The 12752-nt window shown below is 35.5% G+C and overlaps 1 protein-coding gene across 1 annotated transcript in view; it reads right to left on the bottom strand.

Moving 5' to 3' along the window:
* The window catches only part of GALC (galactosylceramidase), a 65007-nt gene extending 53062 nt beyond the window's left edge, over nucleotides 1-11945 (bottom strand). The window contains exons 1-3 of the mRNA XM_051977458.1: nucleotides 9675-11945; nucleotides 431-499; nucleotides 102-165 (exon numbers count right to left, since the gene is read on the bottom strand). Coding sequence (XP_051833418.1) covers nucleotides 102-165; nucleotides 431-499; nucleotides 9675-9893 — 352 coding nt within the window. The 5' untranslated portion in view covers nucleotides 9894-11945. The remainder of the gene's footprint in view (nucleotides 1-101; nucleotides 166-430; nucleotides 500-9674) is intronic.
* Between the last annotated feature and the right edge of the window lie 807 nt (nucleotides 11946-12752).

Here is a 12752-nt window from a genome sequence, read left to right as displayed (position 1 = left end):
ACAAAAAGTAGGGCTTTCTACATTCCAATACAATGAATGCACTTTAAAGTTAAACACTAACTGTACTGCTGAAAAAAATCTCATTTTTTCAAAACTCTTACCTGTTGTTTGTCCATCACCTCCTATTTCCACTTTCAGAATATGCAAAGATGCACCAAAGTTTGGCTAAGAAAAAGAATTAACAGTATCAATAATATCCTTTATTGTATCATGCTCAAAGTACTTTAAGAAAAGTTATCACCCAGGTTCTATAAGCAAGAAAAACAATATAAAATTTAAAGATAGAATTAAAATTTATAACTTTTATGGCAGTTAATTCCAAATGGACCAAAAAAAAAAAAAAAAAAAACACAGAAAAACCATCATTTGCAGAATTTAAAGTTCCAAAACATTTCTTAACACAACCGTTAAATGCCTCCTTTAACATTACCTTAAATAAATAATCCAGTATTTCGGAACGATATGGCTCAGGATAATTGACCAGAAGTCGGGAGGTTGCCTAAAAAAGAGATTTCAAAGAAAAAAAAAACTAAATATACAAAATGTTTTAAAGCAATTAAAGCTATCTAACGAATATCCAACTTATCCATATTTAATCATCTATTAGAAGTAGAAATGGATTTAGTTTAAAAGAGTGATATATTGCTAACATTAAAATTTGGAGGAGTGAAGAAGAGTCAAGAAAGATATGAATATTACTCAGTTAAAAATTGAAGTCAACTTTAATGCAAGCAAAAAAAACAAAAAACAAAAAAGGGAGAGAAATATCAATAAGGTAATCATTTTCCTAGCATATGAATAAGTTCCTAGAAGATTGTTGATATAACACAATATTTTCTTATGTCTTTTTAAGAAATTATAAACATTTCAAGGTGGATACATCAAGTCTCTATAATTTCAATTAAGAAAGAAGCAATGTGCCTGCATACTCTAATTTATACCAGCGAAAAACCATCAGTCTTGAATTACACTCAATCATAAATTGACCATACCAAGTTAACAATGTATTGTGGAATTTGTCAGTAAGAAATTTTAGAAACAGTAAAAGTCCTCTAAACCAGGTCTCTTACTAATCTGTAAAATGTATTAACAAAACATCCTTCTTACTTCAAAACTGTTGCAAAACAAAATGAGATAATATAAAAAGTTAAAGTAAAATGTAAAAAAGTATAAAGAATATACTAATAAAAGGTAATGTTATTAACAAGGATAACACTGGGAAAAAAAAACTTTTCAAGAGTGTTATTAGATCTAGTATCACTACATGATACTAGTTATCCATCTACATTTAACAATAATTGATTTGATTCAACTTAGAGTTCTGTTGGGAGTGAACCCTGAAACTGTGTCCCCTTTAACTTGTAAAAGAAGGGTCTCAGGCTCTCCCCTGGGAAAAGCATACCTTTGCCCTCCCCAAGTTAACTGGTCTCATTCAGTTGAACATCTTGGTCTGATAGTCCTATTGAGTGGAAACTCCAAGATAAATCATCTCTGTTCAACTGGAAATCTAGGCCTAGGGCATTGAAGCCCAAGCCCCAGAAGCTCCACTCTGAAATCTGAATCTCTGCAGAAGTCCTAAGCAGGATTATACTTGCCAAGGAAGCTGCCAAGCTTGGCAAAGCTGCCTACCAGGACTTCTGCTCACTGTGGGGATATTCTCTTCTTAGTGTTGATCTTTGTTGCCTTCCTGACAGGATCTTGCCACTAAGAAGTCTGTCTTTCTAGCAAAGCTGATTTCTCATTGCCAAATCCCTAATAAAGAGTTTTGCCCACTAAGAAAGATTCCTTCTTAGTGAACAATAAAATTCCCTTTTCTGAGTTTTGAGAATTCTTTCGCATTGAAACTGCATGGACCAGAAGGGATTCCTTACCCCAATTCCTCACCTCTCCCCACTTCTTTATTACCACTAACCTCATCATTTGCACGTCATCATTTCTACATTTAACTTGAAGACATTCAGCAAGCATAAACCTACTATTTCCCAAGCATCCAGGAACTTGAGCTCCTTTGTTCTTTTATGTCTTCAAAAATTTAAATTGATTAATGAAATCCTTGTGTATCCACAATGAGTTCATCACATAACTCTCTCTTTTTCCTCCTTTTCCAGAATTGTTTGTTTCTCTTTATTTAAAATTTCATTTTATTCCTTCTAGATTGACATCTCTTGTAGAATTTTAGGCCAGAAAATCTTAAAAGTCTTTTCACTGAATCTTTTGAAATAAATGCCTTCAAAAAGAGGATGTATATATATGACAAACATTCACTAGTTTTCCTATACTTTCCTCTCCTCTCCTCAAATTCTAAGATAAAGTAGTACTTTCTGCCCAGGATTCCCTTCAACAACCAATTCCTTCATCTCTAAGATAAGAGTCTCCTTGATTAGTTCCTCTGTCTATTAAATGATGTTTATCTCATTAAGATAAGTAAAAAAAAAAAAAAAAAAAAAAAAAAAATTACTAGCTGCTATCTTTGCCCAGAAAAAATTCTAATTGTAGTCTTCCATCATTAATACATCATGCTTGGGTTTAGGCTTATGAATTGTTTACCAAAGATCTTTCTGCCCAGCTATTCTGTACTACATCAATAATAACAGTGCTTACTTCTGTGATGCTTACTCCAAATATTCACTGCCGTGCTTCTCCATTTTATTCCCTATATGTTTTTCACAAAAGTATATCAACTTAAAATACAATACTACTCTCAACATGACTAGTGGTCAAATATAAACAAAAATTCTCAAAAAAAAGAATTGAAAATTATTAACAACCACATGAAAGAATGCTCCATAGCATTAATAAGAGAAATCCATATTGAACAACTCTAAGCACTCCCAGCAAATTGGTAAAGATGACAAAAAATAGAAAATAATCCATGTTAGATTGCTTTTAAGACAAGAATACTAAAACACTGTTGGTGAAGCTATGAATTAATACAAACATTTTGAAAACAATTTGGAATTACACAAAATGAGTAAAATATCAACACACTTTGACAAAGAGATTCTACTACTAATCATATACCCCAAGAAGGTGGTTGAATTATTACAAAGTCTCCATATATACCAGAGGAATTTTTCTATTATAAAAAGAACTGAAAACAAAACATGCCCACTGACTGGGGAAAGACTAAACAAATAGCAGCACATGAAAATAATGGAATAATATTCCATTACAATGAAATTCCAAATACAATGAAAACTGAAGAGCATGGAAACTTTAAATGAACTGATAAAGAATGATGTAAATAGAGTCAAGGAAACAATGAACGTGCACAAAGACAGCTGCTATGTAAATAGAAAGAACAACCACAAAACATCGGACAGTGAATTTGCAAAAGTTGCAAAGCAAAGCTGAAGATTGGTCCCAAAAACCAAAGAAAAGTTATGAGAAGCCTTTCCTTTCTGGAGGAAGGAGGTGTACAAGAGTGTAACATTCCAAAATTTTTCAGATTTTTTTTTTCATTTGATTGACTTTGCTGATTTTTCTGCTTTTTTTTTCCATTTAAAAAAATATTCTTTATTCTATGTGACAGGTCTTTGGAAAGGATAAGAAGGATAAAGAGGGAAGTTGAGGCAATTTTTAGAAAAATACATAATAAATGGTCAATATGAATTTTTCATATGAAAATTTTCAATGAAGAAATTAAAGCCACATTAAAAAATGCACTAAATCATTACTGATTAGAGAAATGCAAATTAAAACATCTAACAGATTGGCTAAGATGATAACAAAAGATAATGATAAATGTTGAAGATGTGGAAAAACTGGGATACTAATGCATTGTTGGTGGAGTTGTGAACTGATCCAGCCATTCTAGAGAGCAATTTGGAACTATGCCCAAAGGGCTCTCAAATTTCATGTCTTTTGATTTATCAATGTCACTACCAGGCCTCTATGCCAAAGAGATCATAAAAGAAGGGAAATGACTTACATGTACAAAAATAAGCATTGGCACCAACCATATTCCTCCTCTAGGAAAAAAAAAAGTAAGAATATAAGAAAGAATACATAATTATGGAAGTAAATGAGATCAATTCACTTATAAAACAAAAGAAGAGGATAGCAGAAGGAATCAGAAATCAGAATTCAATGTTTCAACAGAAGCAAAAAAAAAAAAAAAAAAAAAGGCAAGTCTAGCAATCATGATCAAAAATAAAGTTAACCAAAGACATAAAAGGGGAAACTACATTTTGCTGAAAGACATCATAGACAATAATAAAGAACCAAATATTTAAAGGAAAATTTAAATGACTTGAGGGAAAAATGGACAGTAAAACTATGTACCTTTTTGATAAATTTAACCATATGGAAGCAAAGGTGAAGAGAAGCTTTGTTTTTTGTTGGATTTTGGAGTTTTTTTTGTTTTTTTTTTGAGTGGGAGAGGGGTGATAATACAAAAAGGCAAAAATTTACATTAAGACCTGAAAGCAATCCAGCAGAAATTAGGTACAGCTTACTATGTTACTTTGTAGATCAAAATAAACTCCAAATGGATATACAAATTAGATATGAAGTATGGCATCATAAACAAATTAAAGATGTCTGATGTATAATAATAATAATAATAGCTAATATGTATATAGTCTACTGAAGAATGGGGATATAAACAGAGGCAAAAGTATACTACCTGCTCATAAGAAGCTTGCATTTTAAAGGGGAAAGAAAACAAATCCAAGGATGTCGAAAAGGAATGGAACATAGTGCTCAAAATGGGGCATGTTGACAAGGTCAGAAAATGAATCATAGTCTGTCTATATTTTTCCTCAAAATGGAGATGTCAGCAAGTCAACAATGGAAGAAAGAGGCTGCAGGAAAAGACAAGGATACAGGAAAAGCCTCTGGACTTGAAAAAATCTAGAGAACAAAATCATGGCTTAAGGCAGGTAGGAATTCCAAGCCTAGAATCAGAAAGTAAATTTAAATTCACTCTCAAACACTTACTAGCTGTGTGACCCTGGGCAAGTCACCTTACCAGTCTGCCTTAGTTTCTCGATCTATAAAATGACCTGAAGAAGGAAATGCCAGCCCTCTCCTCCACATGGGATATAAAAAAGTTAGATATGACTGAACAATAATAACCTCTCTCTAAAATGGAAATTCTAATAAATATCCATTATTATATTTATTATAAAGATTTTGTTTTCTCTTTTTCAATAGAGATGAGAAGTTGAAGGGAGGAAAGATGAAATTTTCTTTCATTGAAAAAATTAAATTTTAAAAGATACACACACATACACACTGCTTACTAAGGTCCATTTTACCGCTCGTTTGCTTTTGAAAAACATTCCCTTCCAGAACCATTTTCCAGGGAAAGGGCTTTATTAACTATCAGTGATTCCTCAACTGTCAAATTTGCTTCCAGAGATTAGATTCTAGTTCTACTAGTTTATTAGAAATGTTTTGTGCACCTCAGAAATGTCCCCAAGAGATTTAATGGTAAATCCTTTGTCTCTCTCCCCCCCACTCCCTTTTCTTCCCCTCCCCAATCTTTCCCTCTTCCTCCACCCCCCCCTTCTCTCTTTCTAGAAGTATAATTTATGTCCTTATATAAAATAAATACTAACACATCTTCATAGTCATCTCATCAGTATTCCTCAGCATACCACTAGTTTGCCTTTCCCTTTTGGAATGAAAACTCCTTGAAAGCAATGTGCTTTTTTTACTGAGTATACTATTTATAACTACATTCTTCTTTAATAGGCATCATAAATTACTATTACTATTATCATTATAAATCTAACTAGTAACTTCTATGCTTAATTTATTTATAATGTCACTGTCTACATTTAATTGGAGCCTATCTTGTACACAGTTTGACTAAGGCTGTACCTAATTTCTGCAAGACTGCTTTCAGGTGTCCCAATAGTTTTTGACACATAGTGAATTCTTGCATCAATAACTAGATCTTTGATGTTTTCTAATAAAAACTTTTAATTTTTAAAATATATGCAAAGACAGTTTTCAATATTCATCCTTGCAAAACTTTCTATTCTAATTTTTTCTCCTTCCCTTCTCCCCACCCACTCCCCTACACAGCAAATAATCTAATATACATTAAACATGTGCAATTCTTCTATATATATTCTCACAATTATTATTCCACAAAAAAAAATCAAATCAAAAAGGAAAGAAAAAAAGCAAATAAACAACAAAAAAGGTGAAAAATTAGGTTGTGTTCCACATTCAGTTCCCACTACCTTCTCTGGGAGCAGATGGATTGCTTCATCACAAAACCATTGGAATTGGCCTGAATCATTTCACTGTTAAAAAGAGCCACATTCATCAGAATTGATTTATCATATAATCTTGCTGTTGGCCTGTACAATGATCTCCTGGTTCTACTCACTTCATTTAGCATCAATTCATACAAGTCTCTCCGGACCTTTCTGAAATCATCTTGCTTATTGTTTCCTATAGAACAATAATATTCCATAACATTGATAAACCATAACTTTTTAAGCCATTCTCCAACTGATGGGCATCCATTCAGTTTCCAGTTTTTTGCCACCATAAAAAGAGCTACTACAAACATTTTTTTGCAAATGTGGGTCCTTTCCCCGTTTTTATATCTTTGGGATACAGACCCAGTAGAGATGCTGGATCAAAAGATATGCATAATTTTTTATTTCCTTCACAGGCTAATATAGTACACTATTTCAAAGTCCGATTCTTTTTGTACAGCAAAATAACTGTTTGGACATGTACACTTATATTGTATTTAATTTATACTTTAACATATCTAACATGTATTGGTTAACCTGACATCTTGGGGAGGGGATGGGGGGAAGGAGGGAAAAAATTGGAACAAAAGGTTTGGCAATTGTCAATGCTGTAAATTACCCATGCATATAACTTGTAAATAAAAGCTATAATTTAAAAAAAAAAAAAAAAAAAAGCATGCATAGTTTGATAGTCCTTTAGGTATAGTTCCATGTTGCTCTCCAGAATTGTTGGATCAGTTCATAACTCCACTAACAATGTATTAGTGTCCCAGTTTTCCCACATCCTCTCCTACATTTATCATTATCTTTTCCAGTAATCTTAACTAATCTGAGAAGTAGGTGGTAGTATCTCAGAGTTGTCTAAATCTGCATTTCTCTAATCAATACTGATTTAGGGAATTTTTTCATATGACTAGAAATGGTTTTAATTTCTTTATTTGAAAGTTGGCTGTTCATATCCTTTGACTATTCAACTGGTATTCTTAATCTTATAATTTGAGTCAATTCTCCATGTTTTTTAGAAGTGAAACCTTTATCAGAATTCTTGGATATAAAATTTTTTCTCAGTTTTCTGCTTCCCTTTTAATCTGGGCTGCATTGGGTTTTTTGGTACAAAAAATTTTTTAATTTAATATAATCAAAATTATTCATTTTCTATCTCATAATGTTCTCTAGTTCTTCTTTGGTCATAAGTTCCTTCCTTCTCAACAGATCTGAGAGACAGACTATTCTTTGTTTTCTTAATTTGCTTATAGTATCAACCCTTATGTCTAAATCATGAACCCATTTCAACTTTATCTTGATATAGATTGTTAGGTAATAACTGGATCTTTTAAGTAATGAGCTGGTTGATTTCAGAAAAGCCTAGAAAGACTTACATGAACTGATAATAAGTGAAAAGAGCAGAACCAAGAGAACATTGTATATAGTAACAAGATTATATAATTGTGATGGACTTGGCTCTTGTCAACAATGAGGCAACCCAAGACAATTTTAATAAAATTGTGATGGAAAGTGCTAGCCACATTCAAAAAGAGAACTATGCAAACTGAATGTAGATCAAAGAATGGCGTTGCACCTTTTTGTTTGTTTTTTTGTTTTTCTTGATCTTTCCTTTTTGATCTGATTTTTCTTGTGGAGCATGATGAATATGGAAATATATTTAGAAGAACTGCACCTGTTTAACCTATGTCAAATTGAATGCTGTCTTGGGAAGGGGAGAGGAAGGGAGAGAGGGAGTAACATTTAGAAAACAAGATTTTGTAGGGATGAATGTTGAAAACTATCTCTGCATGTATTTGGAAAAATAAATACTATTAACTGGGGAAAAAACTAGATCTTTTAGGTTATCAGAAAAACAATGCTACTGTGTTCTTTGTTTATCCTATTGATCTACATCCCTAAATCTTTTCCCAGACCTTGCTGATGACTGTTTTGAAACCTTCCCACTTTTTTTCATCATCCCCAGATTCTAGACCTTTTGTTACTTCAGATGAATTTCTTGATTATATATTGTAGCTTTATGAAGTAGTTCTCTTGTAGTCTGATCTGTATGGAACTGTGTAAGAAAGATAGGGAATACAGTTTCTAAAATTATTCTGATCGAGTCTACCCAATAACAATGACTATTTGCAATTAACATCTTCTGATCATTATTATGAACTTGTTATCTGACATAACACGTAGATCATATTATTACTCAGACGACAAGCAACTTCTTCCTCCTGAGATCACAAACAAAATCTCTACCCAATAACAATGACTATTTGCAATGAACATCTTCCGATCATTATTATGAACTTGTTATCTGACATAACATGTAGATCATATTATTACTCAGATGACAAACAACTCCTTCCTCCTGAGATCACAAACAAAATCTTCTTCTGGCATTTAAAACCTTTAATAAGTTGACCCTTCCACCCTCTGCCCCCATAACCACTCTGCAACATTCCTAGCCCACCACAGTATTCTTAAAGGAACCTGGCTAGTGTTTGGATCCCTTCTTATTGGAAAGGGAAAAAGTTCAAGTAGATGTGGATTGTATATACATATGAATATGTTTCTTTAGGGCAAGGAATTGTACTTTTCTCCTAGTAGCCCCAGTGCATAGCATAGTGTCTGGAACGTCATAAATGCTGGTTGATTAACTGCTGGAGTCCTGCTTCAATCCTTGAAATGTCAAGTCGATCAGTCAACCAGCATTTATTAACTACTTTGTGTCAGACACTGTTCTTATCCTGGGGATCCAAAGAAAGGGGAGAAAAAGTTTAAAAATAGGACCATCGGGTTGTCTCCAATGCAGGCATTTTCACTGATTATTCCCTGAATTTCTGAAATTCTCTCTCATCTCCGCATTTCCTTCAGCTCCCAAGAAGTCTTTTCAGATCTCCCTTAACACTAGTGCCTTTCCTCCACTGATTATTTTCAATTTATTCTGTAGATAATTTGTTGGAATGTAGTTTAAATATTGTCTTCTCCTCTCCCCTTTAGGTGGGAGGTCCGAGAGGGCAGAGACTAATTATACTGCCTTTACTTGTATCCCCAAAGTGTCTATTTTGTGCATAGGAACCAATGACAAATGCTTATTTGAGTTCAAATTTATACAGGTTTTTCAAGTTTGCAATAGCACTCTACATTCGTTACCTCATTTCCTCACTCAAATAGCTGCGGAGGGGGCGAAGGGGAGAGGAGCGGTGGGAGATACGCCTTTCACAGGTGAAGGAACGCAAGGTTGCCAAGGGCAAGTCCTCCTCATTGCAGGGACAGACACTGAGGGCTGTAGACTCCCGGCGGAAAGACTCAAGGTCACCTGAGCGGGGAAGGGCCACAATCGCTCCCCTGCACGCCTCCCAAGTCGCTCGCTCCCTCACCCTGCGCCGGCCTCCCTCTCCCACTGCAGCTGAGCGCTCCCGGAGCAAGAGAACTCTGGGCAGCCCTTGGGGCGCTTACCCCGCCGCCGCTTAGCCCGCCGATGCCGTCAAACACCCCACCAAGGCCGGAGACATCATCCAGGACGTAACTGGGGTCTGGGCGCAGAATATAGTTGTCAAAGTATCGTAAACTGGAAGCTCCAGCACAGCTCAGAAGAAGCAACAAGGAAAGCAGCAGCAGCAGAAGTAAGCGACCCTCCGCCCCTGGGAGGCTAGTGCCAACCCTGGAAGTCTTCATCTCTCTCAGGCTTAAGCCGGCTATTGCCGGTGGGCTAGATACTGGCCATTATGTTAGTCACATGATCCCGTCGCCGAGGTCACCTGACCAGAAGAAGGCGGTAGATGGAAACTAGAAGCTAGGTCATCACCTGAGTGAGCTAGCGCCATCTTGGCACAGGATATTAGGGTAATTGTGGAGAGGCAAATGATAAGGAGCAGTGAGGAGCCCTAGGCTTTAAGGATGGAAAGGAAGTGAGGAGGGCGGGAGGAGGGGAGAGGGAGGAGAGAAAGAGAGACAGAGAGAGACAAAGAGACAGAGACAGGGATACTAAGGATGGAAAGGGAGTAAGGATAGATGGATGGATGGATGGATGGATAGACAGTCTTTAAGAATGTAAGCGGAATGAGGATAAAGAGAAAGAGGCTTTAAGGATGGAAAGAGAGTATGGCACCTCTCAGATTGTCTAAGAAAATAGAAAAATATAATGATGAATGTTGGAGGGGATGCGGGAAAACTAGGACACTAATACATTGTTGGTGAACTGATCCAACCATTCTGGAGAGCAATTTAGAACTATGCTCAAAGGGCTATCAAACTGTATACACTTTGATTCCGCAGTGTCTCTACTAGGTTTGTATCCCAAAAAGATTCATAAAAAGGGGAAAGTATTCACATGTGCAAAAATGTTTGTAGCAGCCCTTTTTGTAGTGGCAAGAAATTGGAAACTGAGTGGATGGCCTCTGGAAAATGGCTGAATAAGTTATGGGATATGAATGTTATAGAATATTATTGTTTTATAAGAAACAATCAGCAGGGGCAGCTAGATGGTGCAGTGGACAGAGTGCTGGCCCTGCCGTCAGGAGGAGCTGAGTTCAAATCCAGCCTCAGACACTTAATAGTTTCTAGCTGTGTGACCCTAGGCAAGTCACTTAACCCCAATTGCCTCAGCAAAAAAAAAGAAATCAGCAGGATGATTTCAGAGAAGTCTGGAGAGACTTAGATGAACTGATTCTAAGTGAAGTGAGTAGAACCAAGAGAACATTGTACACAGCAACAAGATTTTAAGAGGGTCAATTCTGATCGCTCCTTTCAACAGCAAGGTGATTCAAGCCAGTTCCAATGGTCTTGGAGTCATCTGCATCCAGAGAGATGACTGTGGGAACTGAGTTTGGATCACAACCTTTTTTATTGTTGTTGTTTACTTCCATTTTGTTTTCTTTCTGATTTTTTCCTTCTTGATCTGATTTTTGTTGTGCACCATGATAATTGGAAATATGTATAAAAAAATTGCACGTGCTTAACATATTGGATTGCTTGCCATCTAGGAGAAGGGGTAGAGGGAAGGGAAGGAAAAACAATTGGAACACAAGGTTTTGCAAAAGTGAATGTTGTAAATTATCTATGCATATGTTTTGAAAATAAACAGCTTTAATAAAAAATAAAAAAAAAGAAAGGGAGTGAGGAGGGATGGATGGATGGATGGATGGATGGATGATTAGATGGTTAGGTAGGTAGGTAGTAGGTAGCCTAAGGATGGAAAGGAAGTGAGGATAGCAATACAGACAGACTAATAGGTAGATAAGTTGGTAGAATAGGTAGATAATAGAAAGAGCTTGGATCAATTGTACAGCAAGACTGAGAGAACAAACTATCAGAGAAAGCTGGATTTTTGAGGCACCTTTTTCCTGTTTTGTTTGGGTTTTTTTTTTTTTTTTTTTTTTTTTTTGGTGGGGACTGCCTTTCTTTGGATTCCCAGGACTTAGTACAGATACTGGCACAGAATAGTTGATTAATAAATGGACTTTTTTGAGTATGTCCAAACTTTCCTCCGAAATTATCCAATTTTCTTGCTCCACCCAATTCTCCTGTTTTTTTGTTTTTTTCTGTTTTTTTTTCTTCTTACTTCTCTCTCTTCTCACCCTGCTGGGTTGCCTACTTCCCTTAAGGAGGAAACCTGAAGGATGCATCACTCCTTACCCCAAAAGTATAAATGCCCAAATAAATGTTCTTGCTTGATTTGGAAACATTTTAAGCCTGAATTCTTTCAGAGATGATATCAAAACCTATGCCCGTTATCCCAACATCTTGGCAAACCCCAACAAGTTGACTTGACACTTCCAGGATTGAAGTAGGCGTCAAGCAATTAATCAACAAGTATTTATTGTGTGACCACTACATGGCAGACACTGTGCTCTGTATGAGCACATACAAGCACTACAAGGAAAAAATACAACTCCCAGTCCCCAAGGAACTTACATTCAAATATGGAGAAAATCAACATGCACATCTAAAATTATTGGCTCCTAAGTTCAAGGAGGTATTTTCCCTCTTTACTAAATAAGGATCCAAACACACTGTCCAGACTGAATTTTGTCCTGAAGGGAACCTATTCAGCTAGAAGGTGGAATAAAGTCTTTGCTACATTCTTTGGCTTTTGCACTACCCCTCCAACCATAGGAAAAAAACTTACAGCCTAAGTTTGCCTCATAATCAGTGTCCCAGAGATCTATAGAAAGTTAATCAGTATTTAATATGAATCAACTACAAAACACATGATTTATATTCTTTATATAAAAGAACAAAAGGTTCTCCCACTGACAGAAACTTAAGCAGAAAGTAATAAGTAAAGTTCACAGTAGATTGGGACGTAAACATCAGAAAATGGAGCCGTTTGCCAGACTGTTATATAGATATTATTATATTTCATCTCAGCTCTGGACAGTATCCAAACAATTCCTTCTGGGTCTATATCTTCTGGAAAGACAAGACTTGATCCCTCCTATGTTAATAGTATCTTCTCTGATGTAGAAACACCTCCTACCATCAGTAAACTAAATGAAGACCAACTGAACTCAAGATTTCTTGTGAACTCTAAAA

Source organism: Antechinus flavipes, chromosome 2 (genome assembly GCF_016432865.1).
Source record: "Antechinus flavipes isolate AdamAnt ecotype Samford, QLD, Australia chromosome 2, AdamAnt_v2, whole genome shotgun sequence".
NCBI classification, from domain to species: domain Eukaryota; kingdom Metazoa; phylum Chordata; class Mammalia; order Dasyuromorphia; family Dasyuridae; genus Antechinus; species Antechinus flavipes.
The sequence above is the reverse complement of the archived record's forward strand: the minus strand, read 5'-3'. Positions and strand labels throughout refer to the sequence as shown.